Genomic DNA, 19,519 nt, shown 5'->3' on the forward strand with positions numbered 1-19,519 from the left:
GGTATTTGTGAATTTCCTGCATTGTGCAGGGGGTCGGACTAGATGACCCTGGAGGTCTCTTCCAACTCTATGATTCTTTGGGATTTGACCGCAATTTCCACCACCAAACAAGAAGAATTGATATTGATCGCTGAAGGTCCCAGGTTCAATCCCTGGCATCTCCGCTTAAAAGGACCAGGCACTTGGTGATGTGAAAGACCTCTCTGCCTGAGACCCAGGAGAGCCGCTTCCAGTCTGAGGAGACAATACTGACCTTGATGGACCAAGGGTCTGATTCTGTATGAAGGCACCTTCATATGTGTTCATATGTGAGCTTTCCTTGGTGCAGAATTTGGAATGTCTGCCCGCCAAGTTCCAGTGTGTTCCAAGCACCACGAGCATACACAGCTCTGTTTCTTATCGCTGACACCATGGTGTGCCTGAAAGCCAGAGCGGTGTAGAGCCTAGAGCATCAGATCAGGATGCGGGAGACCCAGGTTCGAATCCCCACTCTTCCACAGAAGCTCGCTGAGTGTCCTTGGGCCGGTCACACACTCTCAGCCTAACTTACCTCACAGGGTTGTTGTGAGGAATAAAGGGAGAGGAGAAGGAATACTTAAGCCACCTTCGGTCCCAACTGGGGAGAAAGGTTGGGGTATAAACGAAGGAAGTAAATAACTAAATCATATCCACTCCCTCTGGTTCCTGGTGTTCCTCTGTTCCCTGGTCTGGCCACGCTGCCCGTCTCGTGATTTCGTCGTGGTGTTTTGTGCCTGAGGTGGCCGCCGTCGTCCCTGTTCCCCCGAGACAGCTCCCGTGTTGACATGGATCATCTGCCACCTGCCTGTCGTGATTCGTTTCCGATTTCCACATATTCGCTGCCGTCCATAATGTTTCAGCAAAGACAAAGAGGGAAGGAAATTGCAGGGCCCATTGTTGGGACCCGTTGTCTCCAACCTTCTGCCTTTGCCTGTTATCGTGTTTGGTCTTATCTTTCTCTGGCAGCAGAAGAGCTCCAATATTGTGTGTTCTTTCCTTTCCTATTATTCTTTTCTCCTTTCCTTGTTTTTCTTTTTGTTTAAACATATATATAAAACTCTCTTTTTAAAAAATTTATTCTTTGCTTTCGGAACGCCGCGTAGTCTATGCCATGGAAATTAACCGTAAGTCTTTTGTTGAACCTGTGACAAATTAATTAAATGCTTTGAGTCGTGAATTACCCCCACACACACCTAACACTGAAGACATTGTTCCTTTTTAATTAGAATTCCATTCAAGTGCTATCTGTAATTATATACAAGGCCGGAGCCTGGACTGGCTTGACCAGGATCCTAGTTCCCCTGCCTGTCTCGTCCTGTCCAGCCAGTTTGCATCCAGAGATTACATCCTTATCTTTTCCCTGACGTGCTAGATTTCTGCACGCAGATATCTGCTGGGGGAAGGGGAGTCCTCCTACAATCTGAAGTGGTCTATTCCAAGAACAGTTTGGTGGTGTGAGTTCTTTTTCTAGACTAGGCCTCAGTCGGAGCAGGCCTTTAAGCCCTTGAGCGGTCTGATGTGCTGATGTGAGCAGTTCTTTTTCTAGACTGGGCCTCAGTCGGAGCAGGCCTTTAAGGCCTTGAGTGGTCTGGGACCAACGTATCTGAGGAACTGTCTCCATTACACCTCCGGGAGAGCATTACGCTCTTCACAGAACAATGTGCTGGTGGTCCCCAGCCCTAGAGATATCTGGCCGTCCTCAACCGGGGGCCAGGGCCTTTTCAGCCCTGGCCCCCACCTGGTGGAACTCTCTGCCAAATGACATCAGGGCCCTGTGGGATCTAGGGTTGCCGAGTATTACCTCGATCCAGAGCAGGGGACTCCCGGGTTGCTCCCTCAGATGGTCATGGCCCCGCCCCCAGCGTGCCCCGCGTGATCGCATCACTTCCTGGTGACGTGCACGTCGGGGTGGAGCTCCCCCCGGGGCCCGATCCAGTGGCGGCGGGGAACGGGCCTCTGGGGCGGGGGTTTCCCCGCCCCTCGGGGGGACTTGGCAAGCCTAGTGGGATCTTATGCAGTTCCGCAGGGCCCGTCAGGCGGAGATGTTCCGTCAGGCGCTCGGTTGAGGGCAGTGACGGTTTACATTATGGCAGGCACCCTACCTGGATCCCTATTCCTTGTAGAGTTTACTCCCTCCCCGTGCGTCGGAGGCACTCACAGACCAGATATGGGAGGGAACTGCAAAAAGTGTTGTCACCAGTTGCTTTTAATTACTGTATAACGTGCCGGATATGGTTTTATGGTTTTTATGGTTTTAAAATTTGCACATGGCCTAGAGCCCCACAATTGTACTGTACTGTAATAAATAAATGTCCAGGGCCTCGATCCAGGCAAGCCTGCGGCTTCTTCCGCTGCATAATCAGGCCCGTTTGTGCTGAAGACCACCACCCCAGCTGTCTCCTCTTTCCTTCATGCCCACTGTAACTTGGCATCGTATCAGCACGGCCCAGTAATTATATAGGGTTGCAACCCTCTGTGCAGTTGTGGCATATTTGTCTGCAGTTGGAGCCAGTGTGGTGTAGTAGTTAAGTGCGCTGACTCTAATCTGGGAGAACCGGGTTTGATTCCCCCACTCCTCCACTTGCACCTGGCTGAATGACCTTGGGCAAGCCATAACTCTGGCACAGCTGTTCTTGAAAAAGAGCAGTTTCTGTCAGAGCTCTCTCAGCCCCACCTACCTCACAGGGTGTCTGTTGTGGGGAGGGGAAGGGAGAGGAGTTTGTAAGCCGCTCTGAGACACCTTTGGGTAGTGAAGGGCGGGGTATAAATCCAATCTCTTCCTCTTCTTCTCTTCTGCATACAACATCTCTCTGAGTATGCTCAGAGGTGAGACTTCCTGATGTTTGAGGGGCCCACAAGGGCTGCTGTGGTCCTCGGATTCCCCCCAGTTCTGTGGGTCGCCTTTACTATAACCGTGCACTGCACATTGTTAACGTTCCGTCCCTTTCACCCTCAGCTCCTTGTGGAGAGAACCTGTACGATGAGGATGGCAAGCGCCTCCCCCCCTGTATCCCTGGCGCCTGGCTGACTCCGGCCATTATGGCCTGCTACCTCCTGGTCGCCAACATTCTCCTGGTCAACCTGCTGATCGCCGTCTTCAAGTAAGTGCTCTGCTAGCATTTCCCTGCCATGAAGAGAAGGACTTCCTTGGCCTTTCTCATAGGGCCCCAGATTAAATTAATTTAGACTTGAAATTACACCCTGAGTTGACCTCATGCTGAGCGAGCATTTATATAGAATCATAGAATGTTAGAGTTGGAAGGGGTCTTGCAGGTCATCTTGTTCAACCCCATGCACTCTGCAGGAGCATAGCTGAAAGATTGCCCTACAACATACCCAAAATATGATTGTCCAGCCTCTGCTTGAAAACATCCAGCGAAGGAGCATCCACCACCTCCCGAGGCAGTCTGTTCCACTGCTCAACCACTCTTACAGTTAGGAAGTTTCTCCTGATATTTAGCCGGTATCGACTCCCTTGTAATTTCCACCCATTAGATCTAGTCTTGCAATCCGGAGCAAGAGAGAATAGATCTGCTCCATCTTCTACATGACAGCCCTTCAAATATATATTTATCCCTGCAAACTTTGCACAGATTCATTTATTTTGTTTCTGGGTCCACAGTAGAAGAGCTAGATTTAAGTCCAGCAGCACCTTAGAGACCAACAAGATTTGGGAAATATGAGCTTTTGAGAGGCAAATCTCCCTTTATCAGATACGAATAGGAATGGATATCCCTGATTGCTTATATCCCAGTCAGAAGGTGGGAGATAAGGACACAGGGATTTCCATTCCTACTTGTATCTAGTGAAGAGATAGAAAGACTCAGGGATCTCCATTCCTACTCGTTTCTGACGAAGGGATATAAGGACTTGGAGATCTCCATTCCTACTTGTATCTGATGAAGGAATATAAGGACTCGGGGATCTTCATTCCTACTTGTATATGACTAATGGATATAAGGACTCGGTGATCTTCATTTCTACTTGTATCTGAAGGGATATAAGGACTCGGGGATCTTCATTCCTACTAGTATCTGATGAAGGGATATAAGGACTCAAGGATCTCCATTCCTACTTGTGTCTGACGAAGGGATATAAGGACTCGGGGATCTTCATTCCTACTAGTATCTGATGAAGGGATATAAGGACTCAAGGATCTCCATTCCTACTTGTGTCTGACGAAGGGATATAAGGACTCGGTGATCTTCATTTCTACTTGTATCTGAAGGGATATAAGGACTCGGGGATCTTCATTCCTACTAGTATCTGATGAAGGGATATAAGGACTCGGGGATCATTCCTACTTGTATCTGACAACGGGATATAAGGACTCGGGATCTTCCTTCTTACTTGTATCTGACAAAGGGATATAAAGACTCGGGGATCTTCATTCCTACTTATATCTGACAAAGGGATATAAGGGCTTAAGGATCTCTATTCCTACTCGTGTCTGACGAAGGGATATAAGGACTCGGGGATCTCCATTCCTACTTGTACCTGATTTAAGGGAATTTTGGCTCTCAAAAGCTAATCCCCCCCCCCTCAATCTTGTTGGTCTCTAAGGTGCTACTGGACTCAAATCTAGCTATTCATTTATTTAGATTGCCTTCTGCTAGCATCGTGTCTTATCTGCCTGCTTCCTTTTCCAAAAGAGGAGGGCATCCTAATATTTACTGCTCAGTTGCACCCTTATCTTTTGCTACCCGTGTCCCAAACTGGAGAGCTGGTGGGTGCTGATAGAGCCTGTTGTCTTGGGCGTTATGCCCAGATTTGGGGCTCTGTTTTTGAAAACCAGCATCTCACACAAGCCATCTTTTATTTGCTGTCTGTGGCAGAATGCTTAATAGCTGAAAAGGTCATGCATTTCGAAAAGAGTCACATGCCAGTCACAGAGCTAAATTTCTCTCTCTAAAGAGCAAGAAAGCGATTCTCCGGCACACACAATGGGGGGTTATCTGGAGGGACCGCAAATAAAACCAGCACTGTCAGAAGTAGGTCATGCTGTTAACTCGTCCATGCTCTGTATGGGCTGGAGAAATGGGCCGTGTTTCCTGGCCATAGAAGAGCCCCTTTTCCCATTCAGAAGATTTGACGACACTGTCCACCGAGAAGTTCCCCTTGAAATGAAAAGGAATTGCACCAAAGGTCTTACAGTGAAATACTATTACCTGAAATCAACAAGTATGATTAAATTGTCCTAAAAATACTGCAAGATGATGGTCATCACAGGGAGATCTGTAGCAACTAAAAGGCTAATCCGAGATCCTCAACGGCTGCCATCGACACCTTTCCTGTTGCCCACCAGATGTTTTCAGAAAGTAGACGGGGCCAACAGAGCTTCTGATTGGCCACTGGAGATCTGATGGATACTGCCAGGTGACTGTGTCATAGGGAGCTCAATAGGTATACTTGTGTCCATGCTAGAAAATATTTCAAATATGTTCATCCTGATAAACAGAGTTTCTACCAAAAATGCTAAAGGGCTATTATCAGAATCATGCAGGGCTATTTTGGGGCAGGAACGCACAGGAACGGAGTTCCGGCTGGCTCCCAAGTTGGCCACGCCCAGCAGGAACTCATTAGCGTAATAGGCCACACCCAAGAGCAGGAACTCATTCGGATTGGCTACATTAGGGGTGTGTGGCCTAACATGCAAAGGAGTTCCTGCTACAAAAAAAGCCCTGGGTTTTGACAACAAACAAGGTAAACAGAATAAGAAGCAAAAGGTGGGTGTGGCTGAATGACCACACTTCTGGTAACATGGGGTTGCGGCCTAATGTGCTAATGAGCTGTGCTGTCAGGGGTGTGGCCTAATATGCTAATATGTTTCTGCTGTTGGGCGTGGCCTCTTATGCTAATGGGTTCCTGCTGGGCTTTTTCTACAAACAGAGCCCTGGTTATGCATCTGAAATTATGCATAACCTCACTCCCGGACATTACGTAGTTGGCTCTACCTCCTGCAACTGCAATTTTGTGGTTGTGTTCACCCCCCTGTGTCAGATTTCCAAAGGAGCCCAACAGTGCCAAAAGGTTGGGAACCCCTGGGCTAAGCTGTGAAGACCCCGTTCAGATTTTATTTCAGCCGCAGACTGAGGACCAGCCGTCATGTCTTGCTGGGGATCCGGGATAAGATCTTTGACTTTTAAAAGTCGAGGGTGGGGGGAATCTGGAACGGCAGGGGTCTGGACTGAGTGTCTCCCTTCTCTGTTCCATTTTTCTTAGCAGAAAGGATAAGAACATCAGAAGAAATAAATAAGTAAATAAATAAGAGCCCTGCTGGATCAGACCAGTGGTCCATCAGCATCCTGTCTCACACAGTGGCCAACCAGTTCCTCTGGAGGGCCAACAACAGGGCAGAGAGGCCGAGGTCTTCATAAGAACACAAGAAGAGCCCTGCTGGATCAGACCAGTGGTCCATCTAGCCCAGCATCCTGTCTCACACAGTGGCCAACCGGTTCCTCTGGAGGGACCACAACAGGGCACAGAGGCCAAGGCTTTCATAACAACTGCTGAAGAGCCCTGCTGGATCAGACCAGTGGTCCACCTAGTCCAGCATCCTGTCTCACACAGTGGCCAACCAGTTCCTCTGGAGGGCCAACAACAGGGTGGAGAGGCCGAGGCCTTCCCCTGATGTTGCCTCCTGGCTCTGGATTCAGAGGACTGGTCCCTCTCAATGTGGAGGTTCCCCCTTAGTTGTCACCATGGCTAGTAATTGACAGACTTATCCTCAATAAATCTATACAATCCCCTTTTAAAGCTGTTTAGTCCTGTGGCCAGCACTACATCCTCTGGCAGTGAATTCCACATTTGAATCACCCTCTGTGTTAAGTAGTATTTCCTTTTGTCCGTCCTGAACTTACTGCCCATCAGGGTGCCCTCAAGTTCTAGTCTTTTGGGAGAGGGAGCAAAAGTTCTCTTTGTCAACTCTCTCCAGCCCAGGCATAATTTTATAAACCTCTATCACGTCCCCCCCCCCACCCTTAGTCATCTCTTTGCTCAACTGAAAAGTCCCAGACTCTTCAGTCTTTCCTCATAGCATCAGAGGTCGATTCGGGGGGGATCGCGGGGGATCGCAGTTTCCCTGGGTGAGGTGCGGGGGGCAAGGCACACGATGAAGCCCCGCCCCCTGCTTCCGGCCGCCCCACTTCCGACCCTCATTCAGCCAGGAGGAGGCAGGAGAAGAGGGAGGGTAAGTTGCTTCCTCCCCGCCTCTCCCCACCCCTGCCTTCCTGGGGCCAGGGAGGGCCTTGGTGGGGCTTCCTCGCACTCCCGCTGGCCTTGCAGGTCCACCACCGGGTAACAGGCATTTGAATCATACCTCCATTTTTTTTTTTTTACTAGGGATAAGAATAAGCAGCTTCGATGGACCGGTTTTTAATCCGGAAAATATGTATGGGTTAAGTGCTGTCAAGTTGTTTCTGACTTCTGGTGACCCTATGAATTCATGACCTCCAAAACGTCCTATCGTTGAAAGCCTTGCTCAGGTCTTGCAAACTATGGGGCATGGCTTTTTTAACTGACTCAATCCATGTTTAAATAATACTCTAAGCATTCTTTTAATAATTTCAGTCTTGTAAAGTTTGAGCAAATATTTAAAATAATTGCGATTAATGTCTGATTTTCATATTGTTTTTTAGGTGTCATAATCTTCTGGAATCAAAGGCGATAACACTGAAAGCACCAAAATACTTTAAGCTGGTCTGTGAACCCACTCTGAGAGATGACAGTGTGAGAAACAAACTAGATAGACACTGGCACTGTGTTAAAATACAGCTGATTTGTGTTGCCCCAACTTATACTGAGAAAGATCACATAAAGCAATATTGTGTTACCGGTCAGCGATTTCGAAACTGTTAAATCTGATACCCATTGATTTTTACAAACCCACGATGGTATGAAAGTTAACATTTATTCAAAGAAAAATTAAACATATATATCTATTTAACTAATTCAGTTTGTATCCTGCCCTCCCCACAAGTGGGCTCAGGGCAGGTTCCATCATAAAATTCACGGTAGAACAAATCGACGGTGAAAATATATCTAAAAAATGTTGGACTGGATGGGCCATTGGCCTGATCCAACATTGGCGTCTCTTATGTTCTTATGTTCTCTACCAAGGCCACTCTGGATCAAGGGAAAGCCTGCGGCAAAACAGGACCCATGTACCCCGGGGGCAATGGCAGTCCGAGCCTGGGGTAACCAGAATGTAATGCAGAATTGACACAAAAAAGGGATAAAAAGAGGGGTGAACTCGAGTGTAGTGCAGAATACCTAGTAGGAGACTGCATTGAACCAGGATTAAAGGTCTAGTGCAGAAAGGGCCTGAGACCGGAAAATGGCCTAGGGGGAAGGAGTCCTCTCGTACCAAATCATAGAGCCCATTTCACCCCCTCACCAGGTGTTTTTTAAAGCTGTCGTAAATATTGGGAGATTGACTCGTGGATTCCCAATGTAATGTGTAGGTTGGCTCTGACGCTAATTGCATTGGCTACGTTCGAATCCAGCAGGACCTTAGAGACCGAGATTTTGGGGGAGCGGGGGGATGAGTTTTGCAGAGTCAAAGCTCCTTTTGTCAAGATACTTTTGACTCTCAAAGCTCAACCCCCCCAAAAAAAATCACATTGGTCTCTAAGGTGCCGCTGGACTAAAATCTCGCTGCTCGACTGCAGACCAAGACAGCTACCCTATGGAACTAATTACGGGATCGGTTGAAATCCGAATCCTCGAGAAGGAGGCTTAAACATCAAGGATCCGAACTCTGTTCATCTCCCAGAAGGTTTATAGGAACAAAGTTCTGAATTTAGGTTGGGTGGGGATTCTCCCCTCTCCCGAGAGAGAAAGAGAGATTTGAAAAGCCTGCTATTTAGGTCAAGCTGATCAGCATTTTAAAAGCAAAACACCGCGAAGCTCAAGGGAGGTTTTTTTAAAAAAAATTCTACAAAAGGGCCTTTCATAGCCCGAGCTCCTCGTGTAGCATCAAATGCCAGGAGATGTTGTTAGCCACGCTCAGTTTTCTGCTGCGCTTCAAACCAAGCGGCTCTGTTAGGCATGACATTTTGCAGAGATCTTTCCCCGTGTGCTGTGGGAGGGCGCTGCGAATACACTCACAGCAGTCTAAGCCAAGCGCAGGCCCCTCTCACTTCCCTCCGTGTCATGCCTCGTGCAGCCAACTGGGGCTCGAAAACCAGAGATCTGTCTTGGACCATTCTGGCTTACTCCTGAGACCTTGGTCCATCAAGGTCAGTATTGTCTACTCAGACTGGCAGCTGCTCTCCAGGGTCTTAGGCGGAGGTCTTTCCCATCGCCTCCCGCCTGGTCCTTTTAACTGGAGATGCCAAGGATTGAACCTGGGACCTTCTGCATGCCAAGCAGAGGTTCTGCCACTGAGCCATGGCCTCTCCCTCATTGAGTTCAGCATTGTAGACTAGCAGCTGCTCTCCAGGGTCTCAGGCGGAGGTCTTTCACATCACCTCTTCCCTGGTCCTTTTAACTGGAGATGCCAAGGATTGAACCTGGGACCTTCTGCATGCCAAGCAGATGCTCTACCCCTGAGCCAGGGTCTCAGACAGAGGCCTTTCCCATCACCTCCTGCCTGGTCCTTTTAACTGGAGATGCTAAGGATTGAACCTGGGACCTTCTGCATGCCAAGCAGAGGCTCTGCCACTGAGCTACGGTCCATCTTTAAAGCTCTCCAGGGTCTCAGGCAGAGGTCTTTCACACCCCCTCCTGCCTGGTCCTTTTAACTGGAGATGCCAAGGATTGAACCTGGGACCTTCTACATGCCAAGCAGAGGCTCTGCCACTGAGCCACGGCCCCTACACTATAATATATGAACATATGAAGCGGCCTAATACTGAATCAGACCCTCGATCCATCAAGGTCAGCAACTGTCTACTCAGACTGGCAGCAGCTCTCTAGGCTCTTAGCTTGATTTCACATCACCTCCCGCCTGGTCCTTTTAACTGGAGATGCCGGGGATTGAACCTGGGACCTTCTGCATGCCAAGCAGAGGCTCTTCCACTGAGCCACAGCCCCTCTTTACAGCTCTCCAGGGTCTCAGGCGGAGGTCTTTCCCATCACCTCCTGCCTGGTCCTTTTAACTGGAGATTCTGGGGATTGAACCTGGGACCTTCTGCATGCCAAGCAGAGGCTCTTCCACTGAGCCACAGCCCCTCCTTACAGCTCTCCAGGGTCTCAGGCGGAGGTCTTTCCCATCACCTCCTGCCTGGTCCTTTTAACTGGAGATTCTGGGGATTGAACCTGGGACCTTCTGCATGCAAAGCAGAGGCTCTTCCACTGAGCCACGGCCCTTCCCTATCAAGAGGGATTAGAAGGTCAGTGAGTTACCCCAGCTGCCTGAGAAGAGGAAGCCACTCCTCCATGCTTCCTTGTCAGTGACCCCAAAACTAATACTGCTTGAACAGAAATTACTGATAAATGGTGGTTCAGATGGAGATGAATGCTGGGAAAATGCTCATTCACCTCCCCGAAGGCTCTCATTGTGTCATGAGCCTGGTCCTTCCATTGGTTATTTCCCAATGGAAAGAGAGGATAGTATTTCACTGTGGTTTCAGGCCCAATTATGACACCACCATCTTGGACTGGGGGGGGCAGTTTGGGGATGGAGCAGAATAACCAGGGTCTCTCTTGCAGCAATACCTTCTTTGAAGTCAAGTCCATCTCCAACCAAGTGTGGAAGTTCCAGCGGTATCAGCTGATCATGACCTTCCACGACCGACCGGTGCTGCCTCCTCCCATGATCATCTTCAGCCACCTCTACATCATTCTCATCCGCCTCTGTTGCCGCTGCAAGAAAAGACGGGAAGGGGACCAAGACGAACGCGACCGGGGACTGAGTACGAGGAGGGTCGTCTGAGCTGTCATCACCAGCTAGCGGATCTCCATAGTTGGGGATTGGAATAGGGTTGACAGCAGTGCTCCCTCTAAGCTGAGTTAGTGTGAGCTAGCTCAGTTTTTTAGCCTCTGGCTCACACGTTTTTGTCTTAGCTCAGGAAGGAGGGCTCCAGAGCAAGCTAATTCATGCAGTAGCCAAATTGATCGCTCACAACTTTAATGCCAGCAGCTTACAAAGTAGAATTTTTGCTCACAGGACTCCACAGCTTAGAGGGAACATTGGTTGACAGGTCCCTTTAATTCACCAGTGGGGGGTGTGGGGCAGTGTTCCCTCCGAGCTGGGTTAGTGTGAGCCAGCTCACCATTTTTTAGCCTCCGGCTCACACATTTTTACCTTAGCTCAGGAAGGAGGGCTCCAGAGCAAACTAATTTAATGCAGCAGCCAAATCGCTCACTCACAACTTTAATGCCAGTGGCTCACAAAGTAGAGTTTTTGCTCACAAGACTCCACAACTGAGAGGGAGCATTGGCAGGGGGGGGGGATGCTCTGGGAGCCGGAAGCGTCGCTCCCACATGCCGACATCACTGGAAGCGATGCCACATGCATGCCTGTGTCACTTCTGGGGACTTCAAACCATAGAGTTTTGCCCCCAAAACAGAACATCCCCCCCCCTGACATCACCGACATGCCTACATCACGTGCTCTTTGGGGGGGCAAATATAACTCTGTTTTTATAAGTCCTCTCCCAGAATTCATTTCAAGCTGTGTGAAAGTATCATGAAAGCTATATGTAGCTATGGTGGTCCTCTCTGGGCTCGGGCCCTCAACTTTCCATTGAGCTCAGGCCCCCCGAGTTCGAATTTTTTATTTTATTTGTGGTGAGCGCTTCGGGGGGGGTGGAGGTGTGTGTGCGGGGAGCCCCCCCCACTTATTCAAAGCCCCCCCGAATTAAAAAACCCTGGCTACGGGCCTGAGAGGCCCTCGGGCTGGCGTTTGCGAAGGAGTGACTCCCCTTTCCCCCTCTCGCTACAGAGCTCTTTCTCAATGACGAAGAGGTGAAAAAGCTGTACGAATTCGAGGAGCAGTGTGTGGAGGAGTACTTCCGGGAGAAAGAGGATGAAGAGCAGTCGTCCAACGACGAACGCATCCGAGTCACTTCTGAAAGGTATTTGGTGAAAGGACTCCTTTGTCCTTATGCAAGGCAACACTGGGAGAGGTGGAGAAAAAGTGTCAGAACATCTGGTTGGCATGCAGAAGGTCCCAGTTTAAGTCTTGACAGTTCCAGCTAAATAATAATAATAATAACCGTATGAAAATAATAATATACTTTATTGTCATTGTACATGGTACAACGAAATTAAGATGCAATCATTCGATGATCATTATTGTATCATTATTCGGTGGCATTATTGTGTGGCATTGTGTGTAGTATAGCCAGGAGATCCTGAGATTGTCTGGCAGCCTGAAGTCCTAGCTCTTTTAGTGTTATGCACCACTAGGTGGTGAGCTAGGCTTATTTTGGGGGCTGAGAGAGCTCTGAAAGAGCTGTGACTGGCCCAGGGTCACCCAGCTGGCTTCATGTGGAGGAGTGCGGAATCGAACCCGGATCTCCAGATTAGAGTCCGTCGTTCTTAACCACTACACCATGCTGGCTCCAGCTGAAAGAATAGGACAAGAGCACTGGGAAAGACTTCTGACAGAGATCTTGGCGACCTACTGTCACTCACAGTAGCCAATGCAGGGTTACACAGCCCATTATGATATTATCTACTTGCCAGAAATGTGGGGCTTTTTTCACATAGGAAAAAAGGCCCTTCATTGACTGTGAAGCATTCTTAACCATTAAATTGGGGGGTGAAGGCAGACCAGCGGGTGATAACGGCACCATTTTTGAAAACCTGGGACCTAACAAGATTTAAAACCTCCACGAAGATGGTTTTCAAAGGGCAGCCATGTTTGTCTGCAGTGGAAGAGCTGGATTCGAGTCCAGCAGCACCTTAGAGATTCAAATCCAGATGGTGTGAGCGACTGAGAGTCAAAGCTCCCTTCACCAGAGATCTTTGATTCCTAAAAGCTTATGCAGGAAAAATCTTGTTGGTCTCTAAAATGGTACTGGACTGAAATCTCGCGCTTTAAGATTCCAGACGGTGTCAGTATTTTTGTACCGATGCAGGTAAACAAATTATACTCTGCTTTGCTTCTGGTGAGTAGACTCCTTGAAGATGGAGGCCCTGATAATAAACAAAGACCAGCTGACCTTCCTATATACTTGTCCAGACTGATTGCTACGGCTCTCAAGAGGTCAACGGGCCGAATCTGTGTTGCTTCATGAATCTCTTTTTCCCTCCCCCGCTTTCAATTCTGCAGAGTCGAAAACATGTCTATGAGGTTAGAAGAAGTGAACGAAAGGGAGCATTTCATGAAAGCCTCTCTTCAGACGGTTGATCTTCGCCTCTCTCAGCTGGAAGAGGTCTCCAGCCGGATGGCGAACGCTCTGGAGAAGTTGGCGGGGATTGACAAATCCGAACTGATCCACACACGCTCGCGGGCCTCCTCCGAATGCGACGCTGCCTACCTCCTCCGGCAGAGTAGCGTGAACAGCTCCGAGGGCTCCAGCGTGTACAGGTACCACGTCAGTGGCGGCGACGAGGTGGCGTATGACGACATGACCGCCCCTATGTCGCCGGCCTTGGCGCTGCGTAAAGCGGATTCCAAAATGCAGCTGGTTCCGGAACGCCAAGGAAGTCTCCGGTCCGCCTCTAGCAGCTCTGCGGATCACCACAAAAATACCTTGGACGTCACCCATACCATTGCGAGAGCCCGTTCTGGTTTGGGCGTCGGGCATGAACACTACCGGGGCGAAGAAACTGTACCCCAGGGCCTCAGTCCGGTGGAGATTGTGATGAACGGACAACCTGAAACCAGGCCCGCTCTTCAGAATACCCATTTAGCTCTGGAAAGGGCCAAATTAGAAGCCGCCATCTCCTATCCCTTGGACAGAACTATAGCAATGAGGTACTATCCTTCAGAAACATTCAATGCTAGTCAGGAAACCATGATGAAGTCGCGGAGTTACATATTTGCACAAGGAGGGAGGATGGTGGGCGGGGTGAACAGCTGGACGACAGGATACGGTAGCATCCTCGACCAGGTGTGCCCGTCTACGATCGAACAATGGACCGCGGAGTGGAAATACGAGTTGCAGCAAAAGCTGGCCAGCGAACCCCCTCCCGAATATCCGGGCATCGTGTCCGAGGCAGAGACGCAGGCCGAACGGAAACCGCTGCTCACCGACACGGAAGACGACAGCGACACGGGTGACGCCACGGCTCTCAGTGCCTCGCGCCCTCCTTCGCCAGCCCCCGCCAAAAGGGCCGACGCGGACCATCTGCTTTCGGTGGCACCTGACAGGACTTGCGGGTCCCTGCCCGTCCGGTCGAAGAGTTTACACAGCCATTCCCGAAAGGCCAAGGCTGTGAAGGTCGATATCTCGCTGCATCCTCTTTCCCCAGGCAACCTAGCTAGGCTCCGTTCCCCCTTCAGAAGCGCTTCATGCTGTTAGCTACCGGGCAGACGTGGCGTTTCTCTACGGCCAGCAGTGCTGCACGGATTCCTCCGTCCGCTCGTGCCCCAAGTGATTCTTTTACTTGATTGATCGATCTGAAACGTTTTTTCTGCCGCCTTTCCACCCAATCAGGGTCCACAGAGTGGGTTAACATAAGAAGCATTAAAACTTTGAAACAAGTAAAAATACAATTGCAAAAGTAAAACGGTTCGATTAAAAACACACGAACAAGCAACGCTGGAGGCCTCGTAACCGTTATTGGGGGTATGCCAGGTGGCCCAGGCTAGCCTGATCTCGTCAGGTCTCGAAAGCTAAGCAGGGTCGGCCCTGGTTATCCCTTGGATGGGAGACCTGCAAGGAAGTCCAAGGTTGTTACACAGAGGCAGGCCGTGGCCAACCACCTCTGAACGTCTCTTGCCGTGAAAGCCCTATGGGGTCGCTGGAAGTTAGCTGCGACAGGTGAAAGAAAAAAAGTCTGCACCTGCTGGCGAAAGACACCGGTAGAGGGAGACAGACCAGTCCTCCTGGGGGAGGGAGTTCCAAAGCGTTGGAGGCCCTTTCTTGGGTTCCGTGGGAGGTGGTGGTCCTTTGCGGTATGTTGTTCCCCGGACATACGGGGCTTCGGAGGTCAATGCCGGCACCTTGAATTGAGCCCAGAAGCAAATTGGGAGGTAGTGTAGATGGAATAAGACTGGAGTGATAATGGTCCCTGACAAAGTTTGAGTCCAGTGTCACCTTTAAGACCAACAAAGTTTTTCAGTTGTTGTAGATCTTCCGGGCTGTATGGCCGTGGTCACTCAAGGCAGGTAGAAGCCTAGCTCCGTGTAGCCCGTTAAAGCACCATCTCTCCTACTGGAGACAGCTCCCTTTGCAGGCGGAAGAGGTAGCGTAACCCCTCAAATTCTGGCGACCGAAAGCTCTTTCTCGTACTACATATATGGCAGCCATACGCCCCTTGGCACCCGAGGAAGCCATTCAGCAAGTCACGGACCCATGCTGGGCACTGGAGAGGACCAGATCTCTTTGGTTCTCGGCTTCCCCATCCCGTACTCCCATGGGATCTTTCGAGACAGCTGTTTTTCCCGGCCATTGTGGCAGGACGTTTCGTATGTGGTGGTGGGGAGAAGTAGCTCCGTGCTACTTTTCCGTTTTTGCAGATAGTTTCAGAGGGCAGCCGTGTTGTTCTGCGGTAGAAGAGCCAGATTCAAATCCAGCAGCACCTTAGAGACAGGCAAGATTTTCGGGGTATGGGCTTTAAAGAGTTAAAGCTCCCTTTGTCAGATACAGTGCCGCCCACCACCAGTTTGGTGTAGTGGTTAAGAGGGCGAAGTCTAATTCCCCACTCCTCCTCATGCAGCTGCTGGTGTGACCTTGGGTGAGTCACAAGTCCTCTCAGAGCTGTTCTCTCAAGGGCTGTTCCTGAGAGAGCTCTCTCAGCTCCACCAACCTCACAGGGTGTCTGTGGTGGGGAGGGGAAGGGAAAGGAAAGGAAAGAAGATTGTAAGCTGCTCTGAGACTTCATTCGGTAGTGAGGGGCAGGGTATAAATCCAATCTCCTCCTCCTCCTCCCTCTTCCTCCTCTTCTTCCTCTGACTAGGATATAAGGACTCGGGGAATCTCTATTCCTATCTGTACCTGACGAAGGGAGCCTCGACTCTTGAAAGAGTCGTTTAAAATCTTGTTGGTCTCTAAGGAGCTACAGGATTCGAATCCAGCTCTCCTGTTTTTGCCGTGTTTCTCCACTGGTTTCTAACCTGGCCAGCCTGTTTAGACAAGCCGCGATCAGTGTGGAGATCCCCACGTGGACATTGGGGGGGGCATGGGGGTTCAGCTTCATTGCCTCTGTGGTTACTTGAGCAACACCATGGCCCCGGTCACACTGGGAGAAATAGGCGCGGCCAAAGTGCAGCTTTTTTGAGCCGCACCAAAAGAGAAGCGTAGCTCAGTGGCAGAGCCTCTGCTTGGCATGCAGAAGGTCCCAGGTCCAGTCCCCGGAATCTCCAGTTAAAAGGACCAGGCAGGAGGGGATGTGAAAGACCTCCGCCTGAGACCCTGTAGAGCTGTAAAGAGGGGCTGTGGCTCAGTGGTAGAGCACCTGCTTTGCATGCAGAACGTCCCAGGTTCAATCCCCGGCATCTCCAGTTAAAAAGGACCAGGCAGTGGGTGATGTGAAAGACCTCAGCCTGAGACCCTGGAGAGCTGTAAAGAGGGGCTGTGGCTTAGTGGGAGAGCCTCTGCTTGGCATGCAGAAGGTCCCAGGTTCAATCCCCGGCATCTCCAGTTAAAAAGGACCAGGTGGTTAGTGATGGGAAAGACCTCCGCCTGAGACCCTGGAGAGCAGCTGCCAGTCTTAGACAATACTGACCTTGATGGACCGAGGGTCTGATTCAGTGTGGGGCAGCTTCATGTGTTCACGTATATTCCTGTGCACCTATGACTACACAGATTAGTTCCCCCGGAGGAAATGGCAGCTTTGCAGAGTGGAGGGTGGAACACAGAGCATCACACCCCCGTTGAGCTGCCTCCTTCCCTCCCTCCCTCCCCGGACTCTGTCCCCAAATCTCCAGGAATTCCCCAGCCTAGAATTAGGTTCTGCCTTTTGTACCAAGCCTTCTTTCTGTTCAAGGGCAAGAGAGCCAGTGTGGTGGAGTGGTTAGGAGCGCGGACTCTAATCGGGGAGAACCGGGTTTGATTCCCCCACTCCTCCACATGCAGCCTGCTGGGGTGACCTTGGGCCAGTCACAAGTTCTCTCAGAGCTGTTCTCTCAAGGGCAGTCCTCGAAAGAGCTCTCTCAGCCCCGCCTACCTCACAGGGTGCCTGTTGTGGGGAAGGGAAGGGAAAGGAGTTTGTAAGCCCCGCTGAGACACCTTTGGGTAGTGAAGGGCAGGGTATAAATCCAATTGCCTCCTCTTCTTCTTCTTCTCCTCCTCCTCTCAAGGGCAGTCCTCGAAAGAGCTCTCTCAGCCCCGCCTACCTCACAGGGTGCCTGTTGTGGGGAAGGGAAGGGAAAGGAGTTTGTAAGCCCCGCTGAGACACCTTTGGGTAGTGAAGGGCAGGGTATAAATCCAATTGCCTCCTCTTCTTCTTCTTCTACCTCACAGGGTGCCTGTTGTGGGGAAGGGAAGGGAAAGGAGTTTGTAAGCCCCGCTGAGACACCTTTGGGTAGTGAAGGGCAGGGTATAAATCCAATTTCCTCCTCTTCTTCTTTAAATGGAGGGGGGAGGTTATCATTCAACCGCTGCTTCAGTGGCTTTGAGATAGGGCCCTGACGGAAGGGCTAAAGAGGAAGGGAAATTTTGCTTTTATTTAAAGAGAACTGGGTTGTCAGAAGTGCGCCAAGAAGAGCAGGTCGCCGCGTCACAGCCTGGCCACAAACCAGCTACCCGAATCGCCTCCAAAAATATCGCAGCCGAGGATAGATTTAAAAGGGGCGGCGCTGGCGGTATCCCGTCTTCCCACCCGCTGATGTGTCTCAAGGCAGTTCACAGATCAGGCAGTGTGGGCGAACTCCGTATGCACCACACGGCGCGGTGGCCCAGCAGGACTCTGTCCACACCCCATGGATTTCCTGTATTGATAGGGCAGGGAGGCCCACCCCAGTGGGGAGAGACACAAGACTGGTTCCAGACACATTCTGGTTTCTCAACACCTCTGAATGCTCACCTGATGCTAAGCTGGGCCGGAGTTTCTGAAACGCAGCTCAAGAGCTGAGGTTTCAAGGGTGCAAACTGTACGTTTTTTTGGTGCGGTTTTCTGAATTCTGAAACGCACTCAAACTACTCTTCTGTCTTTTAAAGCCATCGGCGGAATTGCAGAACGAGAGACAGACATCCTTTCCCCTCCAGATTCCATAACGTCCTTTGCTTGTTTCTACAGAGGATGGTGAAGGTGAACACGATCCTTGCAAATCGTTGTTTCTCCGTCTCTGAAAGTCGTTCCAACTCTAGCAAGTTCGAAGGCCGTGAGGATCAGAATGTCTTTCATTCTGTGAACGAGCATTTTCTTTGGTGTAGCCAGTTTGGTGTAGTGGTTAGGAGCACAGACTCTACTCTGGGGGAACCACGTTCGATTCCCCACGCCTCTGTATGCAGCTGCTGGTGTAACCTTGGGTCAGTCATAAGTTCTTTCAGAGCTGTTCTCTCAAGAGCAGTCCTCGAAAGTGCTCTCTCAGCCCCACCCACCTTACAGGGTGTCTGTTGTGGGGAGGGGACGGGAGAGGAAAGGAGATTGTGAGCCAGTCTGAGACTCCTTCAGGTAGTGAAGGGCGGGGTATAAATCCAATATCTTCTTCTTTATTTATATATTTCATTTACACTCCAACTTTCTCCCCGGTGGGGACCCAAAGTAGCTTATATCATTATCCTCTCTCCATTTCGCCCTCACAACAGCCCTGCGAGTTAGGCTGAGAGAGTGTGTGACTGGCCCAAGGTCACATGGCGAGCTTCCACAGCAGAGCGGAGACTCGAACCTGAGTCTCCCAGATCCTAGACTTACACCCTAACCACTACACCCCACTGGCTCTCATTCGCTTTTGAATCGTTTCTTACCTCTTCTCCAACAATGTTAAAAACAAAGGTATCGAGGAAGAAGGGGGCCGCAGCAAACCGGGATGGCTGAAGTTAATTTTTCACAGGTTACGGGTCAAAGGTTTGTGCTTCTGGGATTTGCGGCCAGTGGCGCGTGAAGGAGAAATTCCATTCTTCTTGTTGTTGTGACAACAGCACGCACAATACGCCTTTGCTTCCTCGCCCAGAATGTCCTTTTTCTCGTGTCCGAGAACGAGCATTTCATACGAATATTCCGAAAAGATATCGAACACCACAAGCTGCCAACATTGACATGGCCTCTACATCTGAAACCTGTCCCCCCCCCTGTACCAGTGATCTTAAAATAAGCTTTGTGGCAGAAAACAGACGGGCGGAGCGTCACTGGGATGAGTGCGAACTCTGCTGCTGTGACCCTTCACTGCTTTGGGGGGGCAGTCGGTTGTGTCCCACACCCAAGCAGTCTTGCCAACTGCAGTCCAAGACCTTTGCCCCCATAGAACTCAATCGGAACCATGGAGAGCCATGCCCTCTCT

General features: G+C 50.3%; 1 protein-coding gene across 1 annotated transcript in view; it reads left to right on the top strand.

Annotated features, from left to right (window-relative positions):
* TRPM1 (transient receptor potential cation channel, subfamily M, member 1) overlaps nt 1–14,435 on the top strand; it is a gene marked incomplete at its 5' end in the record, with an annotated part of 68,036 nt that extends 53,601 nt beyond the window's left edge. The window contains 5 exons of the mRNA XM_015419490.1: nt 1,122–1,142; nt 2,975–3,119; nt 10,672–10,874; nt 11,906–12,038; nt 13,241–14,435. Of these exons, the coding sequence (XP_015274976.1) occupies nt 1,122–1,142; nt 2,975–3,119; nt 10,672–10,874; nt 11,906–12,038; nt 13,241–14,435 (1,697 nt within the window). The remainder of the gene's footprint in view (nt 1–1,121; nt 1,143–2,974; nt 3,120–10,671; nt 10,875–11,905; nt 12,039–13,240) is intronic.
* Nucleotides 14,436–19,519: the final 5,084 nt, after the last annotated feature.

This window comes from Gekko japonicus, unplaced genomic scaffold (assembly GCF_001447785.1).
Source record: "Gekko japonicus isolate JY-2015 unplaced genomic scaffold, Gekko_japonicus_V1.1 scaffold653, whole genome shotgun sequence".
Classification (NCBI taxonomy): domain Eukaryota; kingdom Metazoa; phylum Chordata; class Lepidosauria; order Squamata; family Gekkonidae; genus Gekko; species Gekko japonicus.